Source organism: Rhineura floridana, chromosome 9, assembly GCF_030035675.1.
Source record: "Rhineura floridana isolate rRhiFlo1 chromosome 9, rRhiFlo1.hap2, whole genome shotgun sequence".
Classification (NCBI taxonomy): domain Eukaryota; kingdom Metazoa; phylum Chordata; class Lepidosauria; order Squamata; family Rhineuridae; genus Rhineura; species Rhineura floridana.
This window is the reverse complement of record NC_084488.1, coordinates 64,120,061-64,147,116: the sequence shown is the minus strand read 5'-3', so window position 1 is coordinate 64,147,116 and position 27,056 is coordinate 64,120,061. Positions and strand designations below refer to the sequence as shown.

The following is a 27,056-nucleotide window of genomic DNA, read 5'->3' as shown; positions in this document are numbered from 1 at the left end:
GAGAACCTGTCCCATGAGGATTTGACTTGCCAGTTTATCCAAGCAAGTCAGTTGTTTACAATGTTGGAATACTACTAGTTCATGGCTACCTAGCTGGGCCATGCAAACCTAGACCATTAAAGTATGCATCTAACTGAATCAAATGCTATCATAAAATAAAAGTAAATAATTCATATTAGTTTTTTTCATTTATCTAATAGTTCAGTTTAGATATGAACTTTTTAGGTCTTACAGATACATGTTCCAAAGTGCTTTCATATAAATAACTGCTTCTAAATACCATGTGGAAACAAATACAATTAACTGAATATTCTCTAATCCATTTAAAGTTAAATGCTTGGATTTTAGTAAACAACAAGGTCCATAAGCGTTCATGGAACCAATCTGTCTTACATCCAAGCACTCTGGCTTATTAAATGATGCACAATCATTTAAGCACTCCTTCTTAATTGATTATCACTTTTCTTTACTGGACCCAGAATTTGTGAAATGCTGACCAAAAGTACTTTGGCATGTGGCAAGTAGATTTATGAATCTGAGCAATTACTTTTTAAAACTGACAAGTTTATTGCCACACATTATATTAATCCATTTCAATTAATGTCACCCACAGATACAAATGACATATTTGGAGGACTGTACCTAACTAGTTAGAAATTAATACTTAGGATAGCATTGAATTTAATGGAGCTTACTCCCAGGTAAGTAGGTATAGGATTACAGGCTATATCTATATTATCAGCAGTGACTCTTGATGCTAGAGCCAAGTCTTGCTAGGCTGCTGATGGACAAATTGTTTGGACATTGACAGAGAACATTAAATACTTTAGTAGTATTTGATGCTGTTGAATATAATATATTGGTGAAAGAACAGTGGGCTTGGCAGATATTTGTATGATATCTGTTGAATTATTCAAAGTTTTCAAAGGTTCAGATGGTTATTGCCTCTATTTCTGAGACTTTCCTCATGTGACAGAGAGCCAGTGTGGTGTAGTGGTTAAGGTGTTGGACTATGACCTGGGAGACCAGGGTTCGAATCCCCACATAGCCATGAAGCTCACTGGGTGACCTTGGGTCAGTCACTGCTCTCAGGCTCATGAAAACCCTATTCATAGGTTTGCCATAGGTCGGAATCGACTTGAAGGCAGTATATTTACATATTTACATTTCCTCATGGAACATTTCCTGCTCAGTGTGTAAGTTGGGCTGTTGGATGCAATCGTCTAATCATTATCCTGCTAATACCAATCTTTGCCTTTTCTTCTGACCAAATATTGGGATTTGTTGTCTTTGGTAGCTTCTGGATGGGACTGGTTATATGAGAGCCATTTGCAATGGAAATATCCAGGAAATACTGTGACGATGGATATAATGGTCCAAAGAATCTTCAGGATGACCTTGCAGGCTTTTCACTCTTGGGAACAGCCTGATGTGATTCTGAACACCCATGATGTTTCCATTCTCACCACTTGGCCTTCTCTCTTACTCCCACCTTGTACTTTTTTATTTTTGGTTAGGTAGAATCTACAAACGGGTTTGTAGAAGAGGTACATCTTACAAAATACTTGTTTTTATTTATTTATTTTTTATTTTGTAATGTCAAACATAATGGTTGGATCTAGACTTAATCATATTTAAATCAGTGGGATTTAAGTTTGACTAAGTCACATTGATTTTCAATTTGTCTGCTTTAAGCATAACTAAATCTGGATTCAGGCCATAGTGGCTTGAACAATCCTTTGTATGTGGAAACAAAGACTTTTGAATAAAAGAAAAGCAAATAACAGAAACTGAAACAAGCATCTAAACAAAAAACCCAAAATCCTTAAGATTGAATACGGAAAAGCTAAATTCAGACACATCAAAACAAGCATAACTGTTTCACACAATCCTATACATATCTACTAAGATGTAATCCCCACTGAGTTCAATAGAACTTGCTCTGAACTTAGTATAGGATTGCATCCTTGCTTAGCAAAATAATTTTAATATTAATAAAAAGTTGATCTTGAGTTGGGATAGGTTTATGAGTGGCCCAACACTGGACTGTGTCATGGGCCCCATGGAGGACCTTTGGAAGAATTGGGAGAATAAAGAGTGGGTTACAGAAATTGTGGATGGGGCTGGAGAAAACATGGGAGAAAGGTTTCCAGAAACCTCTAGCAGCTCCGTGTCTAGTGAGTTAATTGATGTCAGTAACTCCCCTTCATCTATAATGGAATAGTGGTACTCAGCCCAGACCTAGCTGTTGAACAGATAAACCTTCATGAATAGCTTGGACTCTTCCAGAGAAAGAGTGAAAGTAGTCTGTCAGAGCCAGAGATAACAATTTCTCCAAGGTCACATAGAATAGAAAAAAGGAGGCATCAGCTAAAGGAATCAGTGTCTCTCCCCAGAACGAGCCCCCACCTTGCCACAAAGGCTAAAAAATGCTAGAGTTAGCTAGTGCAAGTAAAGTGCCTGCCCACCTCTCTTTTATATAGTGTCCAGACAAGATAAGATTGTTGTGATAACTTTCCAATGTTGCTTCCTTGTCTAGTTCTGTATCCTGATTCATGCTTAGAATGTCTGATGCTGCATACTGACTTCTGAATGAAGGTTGTTTTTTTTGCAAAACCTAGTCTTAAAGTCCCAAGTCTGCTTCTCTAATTGGGAGCCAGGATAGACTGGTAGACTCAAAGCACTTCTTGTTTATTTGTTTGCCATAGGAGCACTTTGCAAGGTTTTCTTCAGATGCAGATGTGAAATAGTTCTTATGGATATAGGCTTGGCAACTATCATTCATATTTCTATAACACCAGGGCTTGGCAACTGTAATGTGCTATATATGTATCTGCCCTTGAAAATTATTTGGGAGTTAGAAGTTGCATAATGCAGTAGTAAAACCTTGTTGAGGACCTCTTCTAGGTCTGTTTTGCCCCACTAAACAACTTTGTGTATCATTTAAGCACTTGCCTTAAGCTTTAAAAATATTGGGTGCCTGTAATGTGTACGTACATTGGATACCCTGTCTTTTCATAATTCCTATTGTGACTATTAATATCAGGATCAGTGTAGAACTCAAATCACAATGCTTAAATTAACATGGGAAATGAGAGAATAATGTTCCCAAAATAATTTTTGGAGATAGTGCATACAGGGGAATTCTTAGGTTCTGTCAGCTGCTATGGATTCATGAGCATTTTATTGAAGAGCACAAGTCTTTTCTGTTTGGTAATTAGTGGCAGGTAAATCAGTGTGGATTACTTTAATAGCCCATTTTAGTTTCTCTTTTACAGTTTATAATTTCAACCTGCATTTAAACATGCTGTATATCATGATCCTTCATTTAATTGATACAAGGGTTTAAGAGATACAAATTGAAATAAATCATTCAATATATTAAATGTATGATCGTAGAATCATAGAATAGTAGAGTTGGAAGGGGCCTATAAGACCATCAAGTCCAACCCCTGACTCAATGCAGGAATCCAAATCAAAGCATTCCCGACAGATGGCTGTCCAGCTGCCTCTTGAATGCCTCCAGTGTCAGACAGCCCACTACCTCTCTAGGTAATTGGTTGCATTGTCATATGGCTCTAACAGTTAGGAAGTTTTTCCTGATGTCCAGTTGAAATCTAGTTTCCTGCAATTTGAGGCCATTATTCCGTGTCCTGCACTCTGGGATGATCTTTTGATGTAATCAAAGGAGGTAGCTGACTATAATCTGTTATATATTTTTATAGGCTATCCTTTTGATAGTTTCAAAATAGTGTTGGAAAGTGACTCTTAAATACTGAAATGGGTCATGTTAATTTTTTATTTTCTTTCATCAGTACCTTTCTGTCTTTCATTAATACCTTTCTGCGGTCTTCTGTGGCACAGAAATAACTTATTAAAATATTATGATCCATATAATAACTGAGAAAATATATTTCCAATCTTCTACCAATGGCTTTTCTGAAGGTGATATAGGTGTTCAGCCAGAGTAGTTACAGGTCTTGCAGCACATTAGGCAAGGAACAGGTAGAAAAAAGTGACGTTTTCAGAATGGAAATCAGATCAATATTTTTCTTGTGCAGATTAATGTACATTCAGATATATCTATATTACCACTCACTCTTAGATGTTCCATTTCAGAAACTTAATACTACAGCCAGGAGCTTCAGGGTCTCCATCTGGAAACCTCTGGGTCTGTTTGCAGCTGACCCTTGTGGTGAGCCATTGGACTTCATGTAGCAGCATCTGTTTAGGCTCCTTGTTGAATTTTCTTAGACAGGAAGAATTGTAAGAGTGTTTTCTGTTCCAGTTAGGGATGGATAAATATGGGAAGGACCTTAGCCAGTGATTGAGCATCTGCTTCGCATACAGAAGGTCGCTGGTTCAATCCCTGGTGTCTCCAGGAAAGGATGGGAAAAGTTCCTGCCTGAAACCCTGGAGAGTCTTTGTCATTTAGAGTAGACAATACTGAGCTAAGTGGACCAATGGTTTGGCTCAGTATAAGACAGCTTCCTATGTTCCTGATTTTTGTTTCTTTCGGTAGTACACAATTTTAGCTAGTATATGCATTATTGCAAGCAGTTTCCTCTAAAGAAAATGCATTTTTGTATTTACAGTTTCATGGATATATGCATTTTTATATGTACTCGCTAATTTACATATTTCTGCATGTGGTCCTTGGCTGGAGAAATGCATCGTAGAATTCAGAGCAGTGCAGAGTTTGAAGGAGAGCTGTGCTTCAGTTCTTGTATTAGTTTGGGAAGTGTGAATTTAGTTCACAATTTAACGTAAACTCATCCAACAAATTTCTTTTTCATCCTTAGTTCCTGTTAAGCTTTGTCTGGGAAACAAGGTACTCCTGAGCTTTGCTGTGTTCCTGTATTCTTTGCTTCTGACTTCTTGCTTGCTTCTTGCTTCTGCCTCCTGGTTTGTCCTTCAGTTCTGACGTGCTCTTGAGTTCTCTGCCTACGGGTTTCATCCCATGGTTCCTGGATTCCAGCTCGCCTCAACCTATTGCCCATGACCCAGGCCCAACAAATATGTTGTGTGTAAATAAAGCCTGTCCAGACAACACATATTAAGGCATTATTAACTCAGGATCTTTTCAGTGATGTATGTTATTAAAGGGAAAAGAAACCCATGCCTATCTTTTCCTGTTTAGTCAGCTTTTCTTTCTATTTCATGCAAATATAAACGTGTTTTAAACAATTCAAAAGCATTGACCAATACCAACCATTGTGGGCCTCAATAATTTTCAGCCAACTAAAGTGGGCCCTAGGGGTAGAAAGCTTGAGAACCCCTGATCTAAGAGGTGATGGCAAAATGGAGGCACCTGTTTTATGATGCTGGGCAATTTGTAAATCTTAAGTATTTACCAATACTTTAATAAAGCTTTCTTGTAACTAGATATTTAGGAGCATGGACAGTTGGAGTGAAACAAGAGCTTAATTTTCAGCCAGATTTGTGTATTGTTTTTTAAATTCACTAGGTGAATAATTGTCTAGTATCTGATGTCTTAGAAATATCCAGATGAAATCTAATTGATGGGACTGTGGTTTCTTTTTTAACTCTTTGTGCAAGTATATATTTAAATCCAAATATTTGGTTCTCAGTCCTATGGGATAGATCAGGATATATCATGAATGTACAGAAGATAAAAAAATGGAATGCAAGAAATATAATCTCTCTCTCTCTCCCCCCCTCCAGGTGAAAGCTATGTATGTGCATCCAATGAGCCATTTCGGAAAGTTGATTACACTAAAAACGTTAATCCAAATTGGTCTGTCAACATAAAATCTGGGTCATCTCGATCTCTCACGTCTTTGACATCTGCAAGAAGTGAATTGAAGGAGAGCAAAGACTTCATTAAACCAAAACTGGTAACTGTTATACGAAGTGGAGTGAAGCCACGGAAAGCTGTGAGGATTTTGCTGAATAAAAAGACTGCACATTCCTTTGAGCAAGTATTGACTGATATAACAGAAGCTATTAAGTTAGATTCAGGAGTGGTGAAGAGAATTTGCACACTGGATGGAAAACAGGTAAGATAAACTCGTTAAAGTTACTAAGACTGTACCCTTAAATTTACTTGCAATATTTATGACCCTTTTACATACATGCAAAAACTAAATCCTTAAGAATTTTATTATTTTTACTTATAGTTGGCTCTTCATCATTTGACTCCAGGGCAGGTTACAAAACTTTCATAATTACAAGCAAAAATTCTAATAAAATCTTAAAATAAAACCTCAGACCTAAACTGATAACAAATCAAACAAAACAACAGCATCTAACAGCAATGCAGCAGCAGATAAGATACCCACTCAATCAAAGACCTAAATGAAGAAGTGCATCCTGACCGCTATTGTCAAAAAACATACAATAATGGTGCACAATGCACCTTGGAAAGAGGTCATTCCACACCCTGGGGGACACTACAAAGAAGGCCCTCTTTCATGCAATCATATCTTGGCATACAGCAGGTATTGGTGCTGTCAATACGGCCTCCTCTGCTGCTTTTAACACCTGGATAGGTTGGTGTGGGAGGAGGCACTCCTTCAGATATCTGGGACTGAAGCTGTTTATAGCTGTTTATATGTTAGCATTAGCATCTTAAATTGGGCTCAGTAGCAGATTGGCAGCCAGTGCAGATCTTTCAAGACTGGCATAATATGTGTCTGTCCAGAGACACCCACCAGCAGCCTTGCTGCTGCATTCTGCTCTAGTTGTACCTTCCAATCTTTAAGGGCATACCTGTGTAGGCCACAATCCCAGTGCATCCCTCGGCGGCCAAGCCATTGCACTGTGTCCCACTGGCTGAGTCCGAGCTGTGACCCAACACTTGACTTCACCGCCCTGTGGCCAGCCCAGAAAACCATGCTATGGCCGCAGAGTAAGATGCGCACAAGTTCCGCTCCCATCCAGCAACCTGCCAACATAAAAAGACAAATTAAAACCTTTCAAACATTCAGATCCTGCAGCTTATTCCATGATTGAACATACAACTTGTAAGCCTTAGAACGCCATCTCCCGATAGCTTGGAGCTGGTCCTGTGGAAGCCACTCCAGTCCGGAAGGAATGGGTACCAAATGCAGCAGAATCCACCCCTAGGCCCCGGAGGGCAGATTTCGTAAGGGCCCAAAGTTGAAACTTTGTGAGAGGGTAACCCCCTTTGTGTATAAGCAGATAGCCAGGCCCAGATCCCCGCATCAACATAAAATGCTCCAATGCCCTAACAGGGCAAATGTCTCCCTGCGATGAAGGTGACAAGACCACTGTCTGTCCCTTACGCCCCTGGTCGGTCTTAGACCACCTCAGCCTAACGTCGGCCTGCCCGTCAACCAAACTAACATCCAAAATTAACAAAGCACGGAAGGAGCCATCCGTCTTTGATCCGGCCACTACCTCCCCTATCCTAAATGCCCCCAAAAACAAAGTGAGGGCAGTGGCATGAAACAAACATGCCTCAAAGGGGGAAGAACATAAAGTTTTCCATTGCTCTGATAATCCCATTAGCAGTTGTGGGGAAAAGGGTCGTCTGGCATCGGGGGAGGGGGGTGCTCCCTGGCCCAACCATCCAACATATGCTGCACTCTAAAATCCTCAGTGGAATCCAAAACCCCATTGGCCTTAGCAAGAAATGCGATACCAGCTAACTTACCCTTAGGGTTCTGACTGAGAGACCCCGTTGTTTACCTGCCATGAAGAATTCCAGCGAATGATCATCTGGAATGGGCCATGACTGAAGATAGCCCCGAACAGCTCTAAAGTCATGAAGCTCCCTACCTGCTCTGTTATAACTGGCCAGCGTGCTGGGGGCAATAAACCTATCGCCCTCTCCGACTCTGCTCTCCAATCTCCCAAAGTGAGGGTGGGACGACATCCTGCTGAGCCCTGGTGAACAGCGCTAGCTGGCGAAATCTCTCCATCTGGTTCCATGACAGAGCATCAGCAATACTATTATCAACGCCAGGGACATGCCATGCCCACAAGAGAATATTAAAGCTTAGACATTGAAGGACAAATGCCCTAACCAAGCACAGGACGTTGGCATTCCTGAATGTAAGGGAGTTAATCACCTGAACAGTGGCCATATTATTGAACCAAAAATGAATAGTAGAATTCTGTAGCCTAACTGCCCATAAGTGCACTGCCACTACAATAGGGAAAAATTCAAGGAAGGTTAAGTCTCTAGTTAACCCCACCTGAACCCAATTCTCAGGCCAGCCACCCTTACACCAAGAATCGCCAAGAATTACCCCAAAGCCAGAAGACCCAGCTGCGTCTGAATGGACTTGTAGCTCTGCCTCCAGGAGGCGTTCTTCCCGCCAGAAGGACACTCCGTTAAATCCTTGCAAGAAGGATGTCCATACGGCGAGATCAGTGCGCAAGGCAGCTGTAACTCAAACCCTATGATGAGGCCTAAAAGTCCTGCCATGACATCATACACCCGGCACAGGAATGCCCACCTGGGTGCGATGACCCTACAGGCGAAGTTCAAATGCCCTGCCAGCTCCTGGAGGGTGGCCAGGGACACTTTCTCTGCCTGAGCTACGCTGCAAATCCTCTCTCTTAATGCATCAAGCTTAGTCCCAGGAAGCCGGCAACACTGATTCCCGGAGTCAATCTCGATGCCCAAAATGGTAAGTACAGGTGAGGTCCCCTCAGTCTTTTCAGTGGCCAACGGGACACCCAGCTCCTTGGTAAGCTTGTAAAATTGGGATATAAGATAATGGCACTCACCAGAATCCTTCCCGCCCGCAAACAAAAAATCATCCAAATAATGTACCACAAAGTCCAATCTGGTTCGCTTCCGGAGAGCCCATTTCAAAAAGGAACTAAACCACTCAAAAACTGAGCAAGACATTGAACAGTCCATTGGCAATGCACGGTCAACATAAAATTGACCTGCGAAAGAAAAACCCAGTAACTCAAAATCTTCTGAATGGACTGCCAGGAGGCGAAAAGCCGACTTAATGTTGCATTTTCCCATAAGGGCCCCTAAGCTGCAGGAGCACACCATGTGCACTGCCGCATCAAAGGACGTGTAGCGAACTGTGCACAATGCCTCTGGAATAAAATCATTAACTGACATACCCTTAGGATAAGAAAGGTGGTGTATAAGTCAAAACTCTCCTGCCGCATTCTTCGGTACAATCCCCAGAGGCGAGACCCGTAATGAAGATGGGGGGGATGGAAAAGGACCCAGCACCCGACCACCCTGCACCTCCTTATCAATCTTGTCCCTAACAACACCTTCAAGCCCCACAATTGACTTGAGATTACGAGACATGAAGGCTCCAGGGGCCCAAATATGGGATCCCAAAACCAAAAGAAAAACCTTGTACCAAAAACTTAGCATCCTGAACGGATGGATACCCAACTACCATCGCTTTAAGAACATGCAACTTAATTGGGGAGGGGCCCTTTTCCTGCAGCGGCCACAGGAGGGGACTGCCTCCTTCCTCCCTGCGACTCCCTAGCCCCAACCCTAAAGGGTCGGCCCCTTGTACAGTTGTTGCAGGAGTGAGCTCCACCCCAGATGGCACACTCATGCTTGAAGCAGCATGGATTCCTTGTACAAAAACCGTTGGAGCTGAACTCCCAGCACAGCAGGCGGTGTTGAACCACCTGCCCTGCAGTTGCGCGGGAGGGATGTACAACTGGTGGCCTAAGTAAGAGGTGCCCACTGTTGTTCCTGTCCCCTGTCATTGACCTAGTAGCTGCCATAAACTGGAGCCATAAATCTGGCTCCTTCTTGCCCCATGGCAATGTCACATCAAAGGCCGCCAGCATACGAAAGGCCTCATCATACAACAACCAGGCAGAGCCTGTAAACTCCATGTAACCCCTATATATTATGTCTAGGTATTTAAGAAGCAACTGACCCCTCCTAGATTGCTTCTGTAAAATAACTCTTGCATAGGTCAGGTAGGCAGGCAACCAATTGACCCAAGTCCTGTCCACTCTCCTAAGCTTGGATCAATCAGACTCCCTATCCTCCCCTTTCTCCTTATCCTTTTTTGGAGTCTCCCTGTAGAGAAGAGAAAACAAATCTATGTATTCTCCCCACCAAATTTTTTTCTTTCGTCGTTGGGAGCAGATGAAAGCCCAGAGGCTCTGCTGTCTCCCCCAAAGGGAATGGCGCTCTCCGCAACTGCTTCCGACAGGTCCTCCACATCTGCAGAACTTGCTGATACTGAGGGCTGGGTCAGAACAGTGGCAGCTGCACCACTCCCAGGCGTGGACTGGCCCATCTCCTGGGACTGCCACACCTGCTCACAAGCCATCATAAGTGGCTGCTGTGGGTGTGCTATACCCTCTGTACCCTGTGCGCCCCCTGGAGCATACTTCCCATCACCTGCCACCATGAGAAGAATTCCCAACCAGACCTGTGGGCCAGTATGGATAACCCCAAGGCGGCCCCCACCCCGGCCAGCCTTGTTGAAGAGCTGCATAGCCCTGCTCACCTGACTGGACCAATGGGGTTGGATCCGTTGCGGGATGTTGGTCAGAGGTGGATGGAGTGCTTGCCCCCTCCCTCACCGGAGCCTGAGCAACACCGCTAGGTCCCGCCTCTCACACATCCAGCCACGCTAAAATTAAGCCCAAAGCATTGCAATTAGCCCCTTCATTGGCACTCTTCTTACCTCCCTTGGCCCATTTAGTAGGCTGGGTAACCAACGTCTCTGCACCCTCATCGGCCTCCAGATTCCATATTTCCAGCTCCTCCAGCCGGGTTAGTATTGCAGCCACTGCCTGGTCCTCCACTTCACGGCCACCCTCCAAAGGTGTCAAAGGCCGTTTGGGGGGTGCCCTGGGGACCTTACCTTTACCTTTAGGCCCACCTGATCCCTCCTTTAGAGGCATGTCTGATAGTACTGTAAACACCAATTAATAAAATGAGAAGAATAATACCAAGAACCCACTACCAGTACAAAACGCCCCCCTCACTCACAGCCAGCCATTTCAAAAGGCACCCAAAGCCCCAAAATGGCACTGGCCAACAAAATGGTGGTCGCGCTGAAAAACCTGCTGCATAAAACACCTCAAAGTGGCACTGGTGCTGAAATTGGTGGCCGCATGAAAGCGGTCTGCCGCCTAAGGTGCACTCACGCCAGACCTTACTGCCACGTGGGCGGCAGGGCAGCAGGACCACAAACCCACCAAAATTCCCTCAGACCGCAGCGGCTGCAGCGATAGTGGAATGTCCGTTGGCTGCCCAAGTCCTTCCTTCACCCATGACCGAAAAAACAGCTGATAAGTGGTCACCGGCCACGCAGAGCTGATCCCAGGCTGGGAACTGATCAATGGGGGGGGGAAACAGCTGATCGGCGGCCCGACAACCAGCTGATCGCCTGAGGGGGGAGGAGAGAGATCGCTGGTGCTACGCAGGATCTCAAAGTAAACCAGGCCCGCGATCCCGCATGATGACCCTCTCTTCTGCAATGAGGATCCTCCCTCCGTCACTTGTTGATGTGAGAGGCTTAGAGGCGGCGCGAGCTTAAATAGCTCCGTTGCCATGCCTCCCTCGTGCCTGAGCACAGCATGTGCCAGCTCGTGCATGCTAACCGCCCTCATCTGGCAGCCAGGACTTCAATCCCGGGCTGCAAATAAGCCCCGCTGCACCAGGCTTTGCTGGGGCAGTGGAGCAGCCTTCTCTCCAAAAGGGGCCCTATCTGATGAACCAGCTCTACCTGGAAAAAGGCACCCCTAGCGATTGAGGCCAGCTGAGCCTCTAGTGACATTTTTGAATCGAGGAGCACCCCAAAGCTGTGGACCTCCTCGTTCCAAAGGAGTGCAACTTCATCCAGAACAGGTCGTCTCCCACCTCCCAGACATGAGGACTCAGAAAACTCTTTTCAGGATTCAGCTTCAATTTATTGGCCTACTTCCAGTCTATCACTGCCTCCAAACACCGGTCCAGCAGCACAATCACCTCTCCCAATTCAGATGGAGGGGGAGGGGGAGGGGGAGGGGGGGAGAGAGAGAGAGAGAGAGAGAGATGGGTGTCACCTGCAGATTGGTAATACTTCATTACAAATCTCCTCATGACCGCTCCCAGTGGCTTCATATAGATTTTAAATCATTATCATTAATATTTATATACCGCTTAATATTCAAAATCCCTAAGCAGTTTACATAAAATACCATAATGTCATAAAAAAGAATATACAACATTATACACAGAAATATATCAGTAGAAACAGAGAATCCATCAATAAAACATTGTTAAATATCAATAAATAATAAAACAGCAGTGTGATTAATCTTAGGAGCCTATGTTACCACATAGCAATAATGTGCAAGGCTGATGGTAACTTCATGCAGAGAGAGCTTTTGCTGCAGGTGCCAGTCATATGACACAGTTCCTTGATGTCACAGTGAATTAGTTATTCCCTGTGTCACTGTCACTTGAAAAGGTTGGCATATAGATGAACTCCATGCTGGTGTCTTCACTGAACCCAGTGAGGATGATCATCTAGAAGGGGATCCATGAGGAGCTGACACAAGGTAGATTTTTCACACTTGTGAGGTAGTTGAAAGAGGATATGACTTAAATGTAGACATCTCCACAGATATAGATGTTATGCTTCTGCTGTTGCACTTCCTGACCATTACAGTAATTGAAATCTGACCAGTCTCTGTAACAGAAAATAAAGCTGCTACCTGTTATTGCCACTTTTGGAACAGTCCACTGGGGAAGTTCACCCTAACAAATACCCTTGAAGTGATTGGGAAGAGGGCATAAGCATTGGTGTGGTGGGTTGTGTTCTTTGTCAAGAAGTATCCAAAGCTATGAATCTTCAGTTTGCTGAATATGATCAACAGATGATGATATACAAGACAAGTAAACCAGCAGAATAACATAATGGTTCCACATCCCCCCAGAGATGTATAGCCTGGACAGCAGATGGAAGATGTAACCCCAACATCAGGTAGCACCAAAGAACATAAAATAGCATGGGGGACAAAATGGAGCCCTGCGTAACAGCAATAGACAACTCCCATGGTGCCAACAGTAACCTCCCGTAACTACTTTCTGGAAGCAGCTCTGGAGGTAGCAGCAGAACCACTGAAACATGGTGCCCTCACACCCTTTGTGCCCTCATGGTGCATTCCCTCTATCCTGCTCCCGGCAAATGTCATCAGCCAGGGAAATGAAGGACATTTCAATGTCATGGCCAGTCCTGAAGTCAGACTAGAATGCATCGAAGTAATCAGTTTCCTCCAAGCATGCCTGAAGCTGGACCGCCAGCACCTCCTCAAGCACCTTGCCCCACAAGGAGATATTTGCCTCTGGGTGATAGCTTTTACCCTCCTGGGTCCAGGGAGGTCTTCCTGAGGAGGAGATGCACCACTGCCTCCTTCAAGACGGATGGTGCCTCACTCTTCCCCAGCGAAGCGTTACTTGCTCCCTGGACCCACCCAGTCAGGGATTATTTCTTATTGTCATTTATTAAATTTATATCCTGCCCTTCCTCCCAGAAGGATGGCCAGGAATCATGGGAGTTGTAGTTTAGCAACATCTGGAGGGCCAAAGATTCCTCACACTTGCTATACATGCTTAATGGGAATACTTCTGGTTGAATTCAGTGAGACTTACTTCTGAGCAGACATGCATAGGAGTAGAAATGCACTGTGCTGTTAATTCTCTTAGAAGTATATTTGCTGTCTGAATGTTTTTCTCTTTTTTACTACAATATCACATTTTTACAGCTGAGAGAGTTGTGAGAACAGGCCAGTTTGCCAGTCATTGATATATTCTGGTTATGGTTCCAAGAAATGTCCAGAATATTAGAGCTGTTTGCATTTTTAAGAGCCAAACTTATTGCAGGCAGCTAAATTATCCCTTCCATTGACCCAGGGTAAACTTTTTCTAACATTGAGATGTACCTGTCAAGTTAATCTCACAAACCATCTTTCTCTTAATCTATTGAACAATGCTACACATGTCCTACCTTCTTGAAATTAAAATAACTTTCTGCCTTTCTTGAAGTAATGCCTGGATAAAAGTTCACATGCTTCTGGTATTGTCCTACAGTTTTACATGATGAAATTGCACTATAGAGTTTTGCAGAGAAGGCACTTCACTTCCAATTACCAAATGATTGAACTTATTTTCTAATGAGGTAAACTGCTCATGCCTCTAAATCTGCTTGAGTGGCACTTTTTATGTTATTGTACTGTTGGAAGAGACTGAAAGAAGTTTGTGAGGGGAGCATTTCTAAATTGCTCATTGTGTTCCTCTCTCTCTCTCTCTCTCTCTGTGTGTGTGTGTGTGTGAAATGCAGTTGTGCACATTATAAAAAATATTTTGATATTCCCTGTTTGACTTCATAACAAATGATTCTTGGGTATGCTTTAATTTGGATTCCTGCATTGAGCAGGGGGGTGGAGTTGATGGCCTTATAGGCCCCTTCCAACTCTACTATTCTATGATTCTATGATGTGCACTGTTGGTAATATAATGATACAATCAGGTTGGCCTGCTTCAAATTTCTAACAAACTAGTTTTCAAGTGACTGTCCCTAAGAAGCATGCATGCATTTATAGTAAATATTACAAAGCTCTTTAGGCATGCTAAAATTAAAGTTTATATAATATATAAATACTACATTACTGTATTAAAATAAAATTAATATATTACACTGTATAAATTATAAGAAAAGCAATGTTAGCATTTGCATTGTCATTTCTTAAAATATATACTAATATTCCAGGAAAATAATTTTCAAGTAAATCTCTGAATTTGTTGTATTCAAAAAAAATCACATTAAGTGGGACATTTAACCCACATGAAGCTAACTTTATTGATTTTGGGGTTGTATCCAATGGTATCACTCAGCTGATGGTAAGGCTTCCAGCAACAGAACAGGGAGGGAAACTTCTTTCAGCAGTTTCCTTCCCCCCGTGCCCCCGTGAATCTGGTCTGGAGGGTCCCTGTTCAGAAATGTGGCTGGAGGGGGACAGGGAGTTTGCTTTCTTCCCTACTCTGCTGATGGAAACCTTACTAGCAGCTGAGTGACACCATTGGTACAATCCTTCTCCCACTAATATTTTAGTTTAAATACTACTAGCTTTTTTAAAAACAACAACACTCACTTTTAGTATGAACATACATATATATACTTCTATCTGAGAAACATATCATAAAAAGAGGTTGGAAAAAACTAGCACAGAAAACAGAGAAAAAACATCTTAGAGCATGGGGCGGGGGAAGGAATGCAGAAAACCCACATTACAAGGAAGTTTAACATTTAACTATGGTGAACTGGGCCAATATCACACATAGTTGTTTAACTATTATACTTACATCATGAGAATCTCCATATAATCTTTTGGGGTTGTTTTCTAATGAAAAGAATGGTACTCTCAATAATAATTGCTAAAGGGGAAAAATTGTGTTCTGGTATCCATAGTCGTCATTTAGATTTGTTTGCCTTTTGGATTAGGATGATTTTCAAAATTAATTTCAAATATCTAGACATACATGAGACTTCTAAACATGATAAACTCTTAAAATAAGAGAACTACCAAATGCCAAACCATACATTCTGGTATGGAGTGTTATATGAGAAAGTATAGCCTTCTTTCTCTCCCCATCCCTTCTTAACAGAACTGCTGCCCAAGCTATGTAGCTGGACTGCTTCACAAACTACTGTGTGGCCCTTCCTCCCAGTAGAATCCCAGGGCGGCAATTTATTGCCTTGTCGGTTCTTTTATGGCTCAGGTTGATAACAGTATATAAATTAAACACATTTAAAATGTATTTAGCTGTTCAAGGGATGAACCAGATACTGAGGGGCAATAATATCCAGCACATACCAGGACTCTTGTATTACTTCAGTTTCTTATGTGAAAAAGGTAATGTAATCACTAGGAACATTGAATTCAATTCTCAGATACCCAGTGTCAATTTCCCATGATAGAAGTCAAATAGCTATACTGGACCATACTGGATTTGTTCATGTACAAAAAATGTTTTAGGGATAAAATTCTTGATGAATCAGCCTCAAAATCTTGATTATGGTAATAACCTCCTTAATCTTTTTCTAGCTTATCTATGAGGAACCATTGAAACTATCAGTGTTACTAGTGGAATAGATCAGAAGAATATTTATGATTATAGTCCTTATAGTCCTTTTTGTCCTATAGTGCTGTTCTAAACAATACTGCTTCAGATACAATTATTGATCTCTCTGTTGGGGAAGCATGTGCACTTGGTAACAACACTGTGAAATCTAGCATAGTCTGGTAATTTACTGAAGGCTTCTAATAGATTCCAGCCAATCCCTCCTCCAATATGCTAAGGGTTCCATCATGGTATAATCCAAATCTACAAATCTACAAACTTCATTTCAGTGCTTTATTACATAGAACAAGTGGGACTTGCAACAAAGTGTTACACCATGTCTAGAGTGCTCTTATTCATGGCTGACTTATACTCCAGTTTCAGTCAATTTACTGAAGCTTTTCTGTCTTTTTATCTTCTGTGGTATAACAAAAGCACAATAGGAGAGAACTAGTCAAGGACAACATGTTAGCCTTGTACGTGGCTGAAACAAAACCACCCCCAAAACCACCGCTTTTTAAAAAGTCTTTTATTTTGAAGTATAACAAACATTAACAATCAACTTATCTGGTTTAAACAAAGTCGAGATACAATCAAGAATAAAAAGAAAACTTACCCATTGCATCGCTCAAGACTTGTGCATGTAACCCAGCCATAGAGAGTTATGAGTAGCTGGAGAGTGTTTCCCTGACCATTGATATAACTAAAGAAGGGAAAACATATTTCATCAAAAAGATCACGCTTAGAAGTTCCCATGACTACTCTCATGTGTTGTGTCAATTTTTCTGAAAGGGCTATATTCCACACCTTGTCAAGCCATTCCACCTGGGGGGGGGAGGTGTTGCCCTTCCAGTGGCTTATTATCTCATGTGAGCTGCCGCTAAGGGCAAGGCAATAAGATCTTTATATGTCACCTTCAGATTTTTATTGCTTTCAAGGGACAGCAATGCCAATACTGGGTCAAGAGTTAAATATTGGGTCCTCATGAGTGCCAGAACTTTGAACACCTTCTGTCAGAAGTCCTGAACAGCTCCACATTCCCACCACATATGGTAGAAAATCCCTTTCTTACTGCACCCCCTCCAACACCATGGCAAGAAATCCTTCAGCACTGGTAATAATAGTATTGGGGTCCAGTGCCACCATAACTGGAGTTTTAATGTAACCTCCTGGATCTTTGAGGAGATAGTTTTAAAAAGAGGTTTCATCCAAATGTTTTCCCATATACCCTCCTCAAATTTATCCAAAGATCACTCTCCCATGTGTTCCGTAAGCCTTCTGCATTCCCCATTTCTTTTCCAACCAGCAATTATATATTTCTGAGCCTGCTCCCTGTAGAGCCTTGTTCAGTCTCACACATATGTTCATATATTGTGAGAGTGCAAAGGCATTCTCCATTTCTCAAAAGCGACTTTGCAAATATCACCATCTGAGCCCTTTGAAACCAATTGCTTTTGATGACCTTTAATTTTTCCCTTAATAAAGATTCTGTCAAAGAATGCCCTTTGACCATGAGAGAGATCCATTTCAAGTCCCAGTCCTGGAACTGTTTGTATTTATCTTGGTGACAGAACTCCAGATGATCAAGAAATAGGTATGAGTGAATTGATAGAGAAGGGGGGCAGTAGCCTTGGGATATTACTGTTTTTCTTTAGCTTCTAACATTATGTGGAATTGTAGGTGTTAATATGAACACTTTCCCCTCCAGAATGGGGAAATTAGATGGCTAGTCATCTAGCAATTCATTCATTAACACATTTACTGATTTCTGGAGGCAAAAGTGGGCAGAGGAGTTAATGCAAATTATATCTTGCTCTACACACACAGAGAGAGAGAGAAAGAGAGAGCTTTCTTCCATTAAGCAAAAATCATGATCATTGTTCAAGGGTACATTCCAGCCCAGCAAAAACACTCAAGGAGGTGCAAAGCAGAGCCAGTGAGGGGCAAGGCCTGGGGAGAGAGGGTATGGCATGGGAGAGATCTTAATGGCAAGACAGAGAAACTTGGAGGGCCATATTTGACCCTGGGCCTATGGTTCCCTTGCCCTAATGTAGAGCACAAAGATAAGCCAGTAGCAGTTGGGAGGCAAGGCAGCAGCACTTACCAGGCCTCCCATCATCACCATTGCTGTGGCTTACCAGAAGGAGAGGCAGAGTGGCAAGGTTAGCACAGTGCAAATGCACCAGTGGAGCCAATCTGGTGCTCTCAGTGGTGCATTTACACCTTCTCCTTCCTAGTAAGCCATAGTGACAAAAGGTCAAGAAAGAGCCGCCAGCCCACTGCCCACTACTGCCTAAAGCAGTCACTCCCAAAACTATTCTGCTATATTAATTGCTCAGATGTCAATTACTACAACTTTGTGGACCCAATTTTGAGAACATGGCTTCATATCTCCAGTGGTGTGCTATCCCCATGCAAGCTGCTGCCAGGAGAAATACAATAAAGTTTCTTACTACTTTGTTAGTCACCTTGGGAATATAAATTTATGTTAAAGTGCAGGATTGAGTTTTTTTGCACTTTTGGTACTATTTTCAAATGCCTGTGGTATTTCATATGATGGCTAGTAAAAGACAAAACAATTTTATTTATTATTCATTTTTCCCCTAGTCTGCCTTTCATCCCAAGAGATTTCAGGGTGGTGCACGAAATACCATAAAAACAACATGCAGCGCAAACAAAAAAGAATAATCAGACAAACAAATCAGCAACAGTTTAAAAGAATCATGTTCAGTCTTCAGCCCTCACTTAAATGCCAACATGAAGATAGGTGTTTTAAGTTGCTTTCTAAAAATCATCAGTGAAGGGAACTGCTGTATCTTGAGAGGGTGTTCCACAACCAAGACAGTGCCACATTCCCACAAGATGAACAAAGCCCGTCAGCAGGATCGCAAGAAGGTGTTTCCCTCTCTACCCACCCCCCTTTGCAGAACACAAGTCCCAGTTTTCTTGATATGGGAAGAAACAGTCCTTCAAGTATTTCAACTTGAAATCTTGACCACTTTAATGATAATCCTGCTGTTGGACACAGCATCTGAAGCCTGACATTACTGATGATAACAGGAAAGGATGATGTGGAATGAATCACATCCTGCTATGTGCAGTTCATGACCCATCTTGGTCTCTGCTATTACAAGAAGAAAACTCAGTATGTCTGCTCCATGTCCAGCTTAGTTAATATACATTTCTTAAGAAATGTAGGAAGGGAGCTAAACATAATGCTTTTCATCAACTAGATTATTTGGCAGCCTAGTGTATATCCTATCATGCTATCTGGAAGGTGAATTAGTGGATATGTTTTGCTAGTTTACATCTTTGATGCAGCTTTTTGTGATTACCTCAGCGAACTTAAAAAGGATTATTGTACATTTCAATGCTCATCATGTAAGTAAACAGATGTATTGTATAGTTTTCTATTTTAAAAATAAAATACAGATGACTGCTGTCAGCCCAAGGTTGGATCCCAGCATGAGAACAAGGATATATGTATCATCAAGCCTGAAATAGTACATCCCATTCCATGTTATTCTCCTCTGTGCACAAGATCATATGGTGAAGCTGAATATTAATTTACAGCCTGCTCTGTTCACTTTCCACAGTTAATACTGTGAACAGAATTTACAGACCCATGTACTGATTGATAGGGAAACATTGCTTTTTGAAAGCCATGTTATGTTTTGCATAATTTCAAATGTAAGTACAAATGGAACTGGTCTAAAACATCAGCACCAAGAGGATCACCCAAAGAAGTGGACTTTGTGATGTCAGGTCCATTTAAGAGAGACATAATTATCTTTGTGTCACTGTCTACTGTTGACCCCTCTGCAGATCACATTAGCTCCACAACTGAAAAAACTGAGTGTTCAGTATGGTGGTTTTAAGAGAGAAGAAACAAAGATTTGTATTTAAAAAAAATAAAAATTAAAGAAAACTGAATCGCCACTCAAAATAATGTCAACTCCTAGTAGGAAAATAATTGATAGAGGTAAAAACAAAAGTGAATAATGAAGAAAATGAACTAGGAAGAATGAGATGGGATACATGGAGAGCTATTTTGCTAGTCTGCACTATTCCTGTTTGACTCGTCTATCAGTTTTAACCAGCTGCAAGCCATCCCATTGAAACTCCCAACATTCTTTTAAGCTGCACCCTATTATTTAACCCACATATTATAATATCCTTGCCAATTTGTTAGATCTCCATGGTGTGAGGATTGCTTTGATAGACAATAATCTGCTGTTGGACTCCCGTCATTCTCTTGTCATTCTGCCTGAAACCTCTTTATTGCAGTTCTATAGCTAATATTCCCTGTTCTACCTGCCTCACTGGTAATTTTTATTACTCCATTGTATGTGATTTACAGTGCAATCTTTCTATTGACATCATTATAATTTGCTCTTATTTTCATTACATTTTTCTGGGGATCTTTATGACTATAATTATCAGTTGACACTAAGTCTGGCTTGTATCATCAGTGCATTCATAGAATGATAGACAACCTGGTTCTGTTGATGGTTGGACAACAACTTCCATTGTCTCTGACCATTGGTCATGTTGCTGGGACTGATGGAAGTTGTAGTCTAAAGCATCTGGAGGAAACCACACTGGGAAGGGATGGTGTATGATATATAGTATGTTTGAAAGAATGACTCTCCATATTTCTTGGTATGTGTAATACATTACAGCATTATAGTATAATATAGTAGCTGTCTCTGTTTTTTAAGGTATGTGTGCACATTCTATATATATGTATGATGGAATACCTGCAGTTGGCACTTGGTTGATGTGAGCTTGGGCTTCTAAGTAAAGTTCAATTTAGACACTCACAATTAGTCCTTAGAAGTGACAAATAGGTCTGGTTTGCTGTAGATTATTTAGAGAGCATGACAGCAAGTTTGGGAGATGTTCATCAGTTGAGTAAACTTAGATCAAAATATGCAGCATATTTGTAGCTTGTAATAAAATGTTATCTTGTGTAGGTATTAATAAATAATACACCTTGTAACGTTTGGCACTTCTTTGGTGGATATTTACTAGGACTGGGCATGCCCCCCCATCCATTTCATAGCCTAATCCAACCCAAGACAACCTGGACCCAGCCTGATCCAGACCCTTAACAGCTGTTGTACAGCCCTGATGAAACATTGGTTGCCCAACCAACCTCCTTTTTGACAGTCCTGAATAACTCAGGATGAGCTCTACTCAGGGCAATTTGGGGCTGCCTCAACCCGCTCCGGGCAAGTCCCATTTGACATGAATCAGCCTGATTCAGTTTGGGATCCAGCATTTGTCTGAAGCTGGTGGGAAGTTCTAATATTTACCACCTTTGGAAGGAAATGTGGAATGACTTCTCTTTAGAAATTCTTTCAATCTTATGAAGGTTTATGAGTGAGTTAATAAAATGGACACACCTGTGGGTGACTTTTATATTGGTGGTTTTCTGAATGCTGTTTTCAGTTGTGAAAGTAATTCAATTGTTTCCAGAGTGGTTAATAATATACTCTCCCATTTCCAAATATCTGTAAAGTAAAGTTGTAAGATGTTCTCAGTCAGATGCACATGAATAATCTACTTTGGGTTTATACTGGATTAAATTATGCCTTCTGCTGTGTTCTGTAAACTATTAGTATGCCATAGTTTTCCATATTCTATAACCAATGTAGAAATATCTTCAGTCTTTTACATTGTCCACCTACATTAGGTTACGTCTGGTTGCATTGCCAGAGTTTTCTGAAAACAGTCCAAAGAATAAGCATTTCTGTTCAATTTCCGACTCATTTCAGAATTTCTTTGACAGCAGGGGATGCCAACTTTCTTTTCCGTTGCTGTCTCTTATCATAAATATTAATGTTAGGCTCATTATCAAATGATGCATATGACATGAGCATTGATTATAAGTACTTATTAAGGTTTCCAGATGTCATTAGAGTGAATTTATTTTCTTATCAATAGCATCCACTTCACATTGGACCCAGAAGACTTGGAACAACTATAGATTGATTGTTAATATCCCTGTCTTGGGCAAGGATTTTGAGCAGATGGTTGCTGACCACCCACAAGTACTCTCAGAGACTGATTTTCTAGATCTATTTCAAGTGGGGTTGAGGGCTAGTATTGGCATCAAGATTGTAATGGTCAGAAGAGGGAGCCTTTGTTTTCTTGACCTCTTGCCAGCTTTTGATACAATCAGCCATGGTATCTTTCCAGGGAGATTGTTTAAGGTGGGAGTAGGGTTTTTTCCCCAGTGGTTCCACTCCTACTTGGATGGTCATCTCCAGACGTTGGTACCTAGGAGATGCTGTTCAGCCCCATGAAGCCTCCAATGTGTTTCCTCAGAGTTTGATTTTAGCCCCTGTGCTATTTAACATATACTTGAAACTAGTAAGTGGGGTAATTTGCATTGGAACATTTTCAGTTTTCCTTGGAGAATTTTCTCATGTTCTAGAGAGCAATCTAATTTAACAAGCTTATTCTACTTGTATTTAGTAAGTAAAGCTAAAAATGTTGATACTGCCAAGCATGCATAATATATATTTGCCTTTGGCATCCATTCATTCATGTTGCTAATGAATTTATGAAATGGAAATTTTTCTGCAGAAAAATTAAGTCCTATTCCATTTTGGAAACTTTTCTGCCCACATCACTGACAGGAGGAAAAGCTAAGTCCTCTCCCCTTGTATTACATTGTAGTGTTGGTGACTAACCCCCCCCTCTCCAGTGCATGGTGTTTTAATTTTAACAGCCACATCATGGGTTTTTAACTGCAGTATTAGCATAGCATGTGTAAACATGCATAGCTGTTCCACCTGCCTTGCCTCCTCACCCTTGCTCTTTCTGACATTTCTCTGGAGACTGCCATTTTTCAGGGAGGTGAATTTATTTTGCTTTTAATTGCTGTTGCCTTTAAAAATGTTAAGATTTGTGTGTTTAATTGCTGTAAGTTGTATTGTTCTTTTCTTACTTGTATTTTGTATTTGTGTGTATTCTTTGTGAGCAGCTTTGGGGGCCTTTTTGGCCAAAAGGCGGCATTGAAATAAACCATAACATAATATAGAATTATGCTGTGGAAGGGTAGGACTTCAGCTATTGCAACTAGTCTTCTCTTGTGAATTATCCACTACTACTGTTAGCTGGATTGAAGTCAAAATGAAGTCTGGACACAACAGTATAAAATTTGGAATGTGGAGATAAGGCATCCATGTTAAAATACAGTCCGCGTGAATAGTATTTTGTGCATGTGGCAAAGAAGCTCTCCACTCAAGAAATATAGGAAGACATACAGGAAACTTTTTTACACTAGGATAGACTATTCATCTAGCTAATCTGGTATTGCCTTCTCTGAAGAGTGGTTCTCCGCGGTCTCAGGCAGAAGATCACTTTAGAAATTCCAAGGTTTGAATCTAGAACCATCTATATGCAAAGCATGCACTCTGCCAGTGAACTGACCTCCTTGTAATGATTCTGTGAACCTTGAATGTAATACCAAGTAATAGCTGGCTTATAGAGATTAAAATATTTCTATTGTGTCTCTTAGTCAACGTCTCTCAAATTCCTTAACAATCTTTTAAAACTATAAAGACAATCAAATAAACACAGCTAGGTTTAGTTTCTTTTTAGCCTCATTCCACAGCTGGAGTTGTGATTACAGTCTGATCATGGAGCACAAGATTTGCTCAATTTTGCATTTTGACATTTTAATTGCTCTAATCTCATGTCTTTTATTCCAAAAGAAATTGAGGTGGCCAGTGAATCATTTGTGTATTTGAAGAACTGGACTAACTGTTTTTCCCTGTAGTTCTGTTCTTGGGAATATTGAAATTGTAAGCAAGAGTTTATTTTAGGCACCTGGTTGGCCACTGTGAGAACAGGATGCTGGACTAGATGGGCCACTGGCCTGATCCAGCAGGCTCTTCTTATGTTCTTATGTTCACTGTATTCTTAGGTTGCCCAAATAAATTTATACTTGCTTTTTTTTACTTAGTAGAACCAATAACACATAAACTATTTGGTGCCTTTAGTTTTTATATTCAAATTGATCTCTCAGTTGCATTTAAACATTTTTGGTAAATCCTTAATTTATCATGCATTAATATTTCAAAACAGTTTAACATCTGCTGTCTCTAGATTCTGACCACAGAATCTAGTTGTTTGTGGGCAGAAGTCCTTGGCAATGGAGAATTTATTTCTGAAATTCAGTTCATTAGGCATAGATCACTCTTGTGTTAAGCTCTTCGTATAGCTCAGTTTCAGACCCTAGAGAATCTAGTGGTTTGGTGTTTTAGAAGAAGAATTAAAAACACATAACATCATTTTTCCCTTTTCATTGCCCCATGCAGGTCCTTTTATAGAAGTGCATGTGATGCTTTGACAGTAAACAAAGCTGCACTCTGAGCAAGCAGTGCTGTTCAGCAGGGAAGAATCTAAGTGCCCTGTTCACCTCCTACTTTATGCTGGAGGCTGGAGAGGTATTTTTTTTAAGTCTAGGCCTAGATTTGTTGGTGGCAGATATGAAAAAGGAAATGAGTTCTTGACCTATTTCTGCAGTAAGCTTTCAGTGAATTTTGCAGTTTAAGGCCCTGAACTATTGACACAATGGCTTCAGACTGTTTCATTGAACAATACATGAATAAAGAAAATTATTCTTTAAATTAGAACAAGCACAGGATGGTGATTAGAAATACAATGTGTAAATTGGCAATTAAGCTGTACTTTCTTAAAAATAAATATAACATTTTGGGGAAGGACAAGGAGCCATGTAGCAAAGTTACTACAATGGGCTGAATCCAAAGTTCATCATGCTTTGAGTAGGCCAATCAAAGTTAATGGGTAGTCATGGCTGATTTAAATTCCATTGATTTAAATTGGTCTCCTGTAAGCATTACTAAGTCTGGATCCAACCTAAAGTTTTCTGCTTAGAGTGGAGGTATGTTGTCCTGGGGGATTGTTGATACCTGTCTGATTAAAGGCAATAGAGGGATTGTGCCTAAACCTAAAGTGCTGTCCCTGATCAGATACCGCTGTTATATTTCAATAGTACATGGAGAGTCAGCACTGATTCACTCTTGAGTCTTTTTAGTTGAGCTGCCTGTCATTATTGCTCAACTAAACACACACGAGCCAATTATTACTGGATGTGCTGTACATTCAAGCTTGCTTTCTTTGTCCCTTAAACTGAGCATTTCCTCTTTGAAAACATTACAACCATATCCTGTTTCCTTGACATTAATATTGTCCAAGGCCATTTAATATTGTACAAGGTGGGCATTCAGATCTTGTATAAAAGAGAATTTAACAGTCTTCCCTGGCTTGATGTTTTACTACAGCTTACATCTGAGGTTGAGGGCTTCTTTCCTTTCACTGTGGCTTTCTTCCCTTTGAAAGAGGGAATGTCATCCACTATTTGTCTTGAAACAGTACAAGCTTGTTTTCATTTACTTGAAAGTGAGCCAAATTCAGGAGACCATTGTTAACTGCTCCTTGGAAGCAATGTAAGTATCCTGGAATGGGTCCACTCACCAGAGCCCTAGATGCAAGCTCATAGATTTACAAGAATAGCACAGCTGTCGATGACTGCTTGAATTTAGCTTATAAACAAAATGAGCTGTGATGCTTTTTTTTTTTTTTTTTGAGTAAATAAAATCTGCTTCAGTACCTGGGCTTCCAGAAGTGATGGAAACAAAGAATTGAATGGAAAGTTAACAAAGAATACGTAAAGCATAGCTGGGAGGTTCTTTTGTTTGTAGGGAGGTGGCCAGTAGCATTTTTACTTGCTGCTTGTGCACAAAAAGTTCAAATAATTATTCCTCGTGTGCAAATGAAAATGTAATGAAATTGCTGCTCGTTGGGCGGGTAGGTAATATTAATGAACAGAAAGAACTGATAGACCACTTTCAGTATCAAACAATATATGGGAGTACTGATATTAAGGCATTAATACTTCTGATTGGGGTATCTATCTTTGAAGTGTGGGATGTTTAAGATGGAGGAAAGACATTTTTAGCAATGTTCTTTAAAATGTCTCTGTAGAATTACATCTAGCAAAGGTGTTACTTTAAAAAAATCAGCAGAACTGTGATTTGGTATTGTACTTGGAATAGTTTAATGGACAATAGCCTCTCATGGGGAAAAGTACAGGCTACTTGGTAGAAAGTGAAATGAAATGGCCCAAGATGGTGAATTAGTGTTTTAAAAATACAGTTTCAAAGTCCTATAGTGGGAAATCAAAAGAGAGATGGAAAGGCCTAGAAATTTTTCTTCTTCACTTGTCTAGTTATACACAATGAATAACAGGATTGCTCTATATGCCATGTGAACTAGAAATCATTAACTGTTTTTTTAAAAAAATGCAGTAATTGAACCAGGATATTTGCTGAAGCAAGCAATGGTGTCACAAGGTAAATATTTTGAAAGGCCACTGCAGCAATAAAACAAAAATAAAATAGTTTATTTGTTTTTAGGCATTGCCCAGTGGAGACTACAATATACATAACCACTGTTTCCCCAGATCTCCTGTGTAACCACTTTCCCCCATCTGTCAGCCGGTGAAGGAGCAGCTGTTCTAATGCTTGCTTTCTTCTGCCCTCCTCATTCATTTTTCCTTTTGTATTGTGACTTAGATTGTGGGACTTTCTTACCTTTATGTACAGCACTTAGAAAACGTTAGCTAGTTTATAAGTGTCTGATAATAATAATATTGTTGGAACTGAGAACAAGAAAATAGTAGAGGTTTAGGTATTTCAAATAATAATCTACAAATGAATATGCTTTTCAAGGGAACACTACTTTTGTGTTTTGTTTATCACCTAAGGCAGCTGATGCTATATATCATATATATCATATATATATATATATATCATATAGTTATGAGCATGGGGGTTGGGATGGATGATTCCTGTGGGTCACCTTTCCAGCCTCTGATCTGGAATCCTATGCCTGGGGACTGGCTCTGCTAGCCAGGTGAATCTCCTTTGTTAACCAAATATATTGGCCAGGTAAGATGATGGGC

The 27,056-nt window shown here is 40.9% G+C and overlaps 1 protein-coding gene across 2 annotated transcripts in view; it reads left to right on the top strand.

Moving 5' to 3' along the window:
• The window catches only part of DCLK2 (doublecortin like kinase 2), a 137,224-nt gene that overhangs the window by 12,474 nt on the left and 97,694 nt on the right, over window positions 1-27,056 (top strand). For both annotated transcript variants that reach the window (XM_061584679.1, XM_061584680.1), the window contains exon 2: window positions 5,686-6,020. In XM_061584679.1, the coding sequence (XP_061440663.1) occupies window positions 5,686-6,020 (335 nt within the window). The remainder of the gene's footprint in view (window positions 1-5,685; window positions 6,021-27,056) is intronic.